Here is a 3,829-nt window from a genome sequence, read left to right as displayed (position 1 = left end):
CTGCCCCTAGTTTAATCAGCTCCCCTCGAATATAGGCCTTGTGGGCTTCCCAATTAACTGCCGGGGATGTATGTTTAATATTTAATAAAAATTATTTGAACAAAAAAAAGAAATAGCCAATGAGCAGCGACATTTAAAAGATAAAAATACATTCAGTATGCTTTCATTTTTCTTGTCCCTGCCACCAGCATAAAAAGAGGCATGTGTTTTGAAAAATTACTAGAAGTTACAACTTTATGAATCTCCAGCAGTAAAGTGTACAGTTTCATGTGCCTCAGTTGTTACTGGAAGGAGGCAGACGGGGAAATGAAAAGTCTCTCAACAGAAAGGAAACTGAAACTGACAATTTAATTGGTTAGGAGGCAGGTTAAAGATAAAGAATATTTTACTAAAGGTGTTATTCCCGTTTAGATCTTGCAGCTTCCTCCAACACCAGAACCCTAAACAGAGTTTGATAGAAGTGTTTCAAACACCATAGGATTTCAGATCCAAGAGGCTCAGTGGTTGTCAAACTCACAACAGATTATTTAAGGACATGATAAATCTGGGTTTTAGTCACATTTGCATCTACCTGTGATGCCTAAAAGTATTCAGTAGTTTTTAGTGAGGCAAAGTAATAATTTTATAGTTGTTATTTATAGGTGTTGCTAGGTAGAATGTTGATTAGAAAAAAAATAGGACTTCCACAAGGCGGACTTATATTGAAAATGGCAAACTGTCGATTATTATTCTGCAGACTGGAACTTACTCTATCCGGCATTTAGAGCACTGGTGTCTTAAGGCTGAAAAGTAAAAATGTTAAACTGCTTGTGATTCTCTAAATGGATACTGTGCTGCTTTTTGAATTAGACCTCCAGAAGTGGTTTCAAGCAAAAATTATTGTTTTTTTTAGTGTTTGAAAATGCCCATGCAACCTTTTTTATATTTCTCTGGTTAAAAAAAAACTCAAAAAACACATGGAATCCTTACCATGTCATTATTTCGGGGGTTTTACCACTTTCTGGGAATAGGTACCCTGAACCCAGTATTAGAGGATCCCTTGTTAACTGGGGCTTCCATATTTAAAAAATGGGCTCCCTGTCCACAGACCCCCAAAACACAGGAGTATTTTGCCCCCTTTTTTTATCTAAAAACCAGATTTTAGAGGACCTTTTATGGACAGGAGAGGGAACATACACAAAGTGTTTGCAGTCCGCGACCACCAAGTTAAAATGACCTCATATTGCTCAAGGAACCCCTAGCAACCTCTGCAGGAACCCGGGTTGAGAAGGAACCCCAGTCTGCAGTGTCAGCATACATCTTGCAAGAGCATACATCTTGCAAGGAAATGTCTAACACATGGAAAAGTAAACTGTATATCAAAAATGTGTATTCTCCATGATGGGGCTTAGAGGAAAAAATACAAATAATGCAAACCTTTATAAATGGTCTTGAAATCCTACCAGGTCCCAATAGGTCTGAACCTGAGATGGCTTATATTATGTAACTTTTTTTTGTCTATGGGACTTTGATCACAAAATACCTTTAGAACTTAAAAGTACCAATATAAACGTCACCTTTTTCAAAAAGGAAACCGCAAAAAAAGCCAAGAAGAGGTTCATTTCACCTTCATTTTACACAAAAGAAGTCTTAGCCACTTTAAGGAATTAGTGACCTTCCAATTACAGATAAACAGAATCCTTCAGCTACCACTGAAATCTCAAAAAAATTTCCACTGGATTTACGGCCTCATGTTAATACTCCTGACAGACATACCTGGAAGGTGTAACACTCCAGTGAACACGGTAGATCATTGTATCATGTTCAAAGGTCTGGTAATACACATTTAGCTTAAAGTGTACCTCAACTCAGAATTTTCACTTTACATAAAAGGGTAGACAACCTGTTTTTTTTTTTGTTTTTTTAGGTGCAACACACTTTTTTTTTTTTTTGCACAAAGCAAAAAATTTGCAGATCTTACGCACGGGCAGCGAGATCAGCAAATATTTTTTCATCCTACGACACCTGATCTGGCGCCTGGGTCAGGTGATGTAGGACGAAGAACCCAGAAGAGAACACGAAGATGGCGGCGCTCAGAGCGCCGGGCTCCTAGGTCCTGATCCCCTACACCCTCGGAGTGATCGGACTGCCCTGCGGGATTGAAGGTAAGTGTATTTCCTTTTTTTTGAGTTTATTACCTCTAAGTCTTTCCACTGCGCTCAGGAAGCCCTTGAAAGAAATGAAAACTGTTATCTTTCAGCACACATTTATTAAATAAAAGTTTATTTGACATATTTCCCCAAAACAAAAAGTCAACTTCACATCTGTATAAAAAAACACTTTCGTAACAACCTTTTGTGTAAATAGAGGTGAGAAATAGACTAGCAAAATATTTGGAATCCTGTTTAGATGTGGCAGCTAGCCTGGGAGATCTCAGTGACATAAATAAACAGTCTTGTCCATGGCTCTCAAGGAAAGGCTGTAGATCAACAGAAACCATTGCAGAATGCATCCTGTTCTGCTTACTCAACAGTGTTCGAACCAGTGTCTGAAAAAAGAAACAAAGGGTCACAGGGTTACATTTAGAAAGACGGTAGGTAGAATGGCAATATGTGCAAACCTTCCCCCCTGAAGCTTAGATAGAGAATACCGGAAGAAAGATAGCATAAGCGCAGGAATATGCTTATCCATGCTGTGTTGTTCATGCTTATTCATAGACGTGTTACAATTACAATAGTGGGTGCAACAACTGTTCGTCAGCTGACTGATAATTTAGGGGAACAGAAATACTTATACATGAAAACAAAAATGTGCCGAAGAGCTAGGTTGTTGGAAAGGTTGTTAAAGTGTATGAGGCCTTACTGGACAGGCCCTGTAGAATGTAAAGAAATGGACGCAGCTGCTGGGAAACGTCTGAATTTTGGCAAGATTCATTCTTTAGAGGGGCAGGAGTGAAATGGAATAACTGTTTAACAATAGAGTTATACCTAAAGTGGAACTAAAGTCACACTTAGAACATTTGGAGATCAGGCCGGTGTTTATTGCAGGAAGGGGCAGGCGATGTCCTTCTGCGAGAAAAGCTTTTCCCTGCCTAATTGCCACCCAGCTTTTACATTTCTGAGCTACTCACATGCAGCTCAGTGTTTGGTGCCAGGTATACCTGGTTATCCTGGTTTCCCTTGCATGTGTTGGGAACAAATGAACTCCCACAAGCTTGTGCAAGAGTTACATCATCCCATCCCAGGCAATCAAGATAACCAAATATTTCTGAAAGAGAAGGAAGAAGAAAATGGCGGCACCTTGTGGCAGAGTGGGCACAGAATATTGAGGGTTTAGTTCGGCTTTGAGAACTCTGATTTATAACCGTACAATGTAAAAATTGCATAACTGTTACAACATACTTACTTTTCCCATCACAGGCTACAATTTTTACTTTATCCACCTTCACCAAGTCAGTCACTTCTCTGAACTCTACATCGTTGAGGACAAAGGTCCAGACATTATCGCAAAACCGATATGTATTTAAAGATCCCTTTAAGTTAAGAAGAAAAATGAAATTAGTTATTTGTTATTACATTAGCTAGATTTATTTTTCCAAAGGCAAACGGCCAATATTAACTGTGACAACATGGTAACAAAGTGTAGATATTACACAGAAAGCTGCAATCTTACAACACAACATTACCTGTATGCTATTTCCACAACTCTAAATAAACCAACACTGGTGTCGCAGGTGGTAACTGGACTTGTTTTTGTAATACTAAAGATGTTTTCAGTCTATGCCCCAAAATGTCCAGTGTGCCTGTACTGTAATACAGCTTCTAAGCGTCCCATGTTTGGAAAGAGTGTA

General features: G+C 38.9%; 1 protein-coding gene across 1 annotated transcript in view; it reads right to left on the bottom strand.

Moving 5' to 3' along the window:
* Positions 1 to 2,228: 2,228 nt before the first annotated feature.
* GTF2A2 (general transcription factor IIA subunit 2) overlaps positions 2,229 to 3,829 on the bottom strand; it is a 10,110-nt gene continuing 8,509 nt past the window's right edge. Inside the window, exons 3-4 of the mRNA XM_072402277.1 lie at positions 3,385 to 3,511; positions 2,229 to 2,527 (exon numbers count right to left, since the gene is read on the bottom strand). Coding sequence (XP_072258378.1) covers positions 2,502 to 2,527; positions 3,385 to 3,511 — 153 coding nt within the window. The 3' untranslated portion in view covers positions 2,229 to 2,501. The remainder of the gene's footprint in view (positions 2,528 to 3,384; positions 3,512 to 3,829) is intronic.

The sequence above is a fragment of the Pyxicephalus adspersus genome, chromosome 2 (assembly GCF_032062135.1).
Source record: "Pyxicephalus adspersus chromosome 2, UCB_Pads_2.0, whole genome shotgun sequence".
Classification (NCBI taxonomy): domain Eukaryota; kingdom Metazoa; phylum Chordata; class Amphibia; order Anura; family Pyxicephalidae; genus Pyxicephalus; species Pyxicephalus adspersus.
This window is presented reverse-complemented; position numbering and strand designations above follow the sequence as displayed.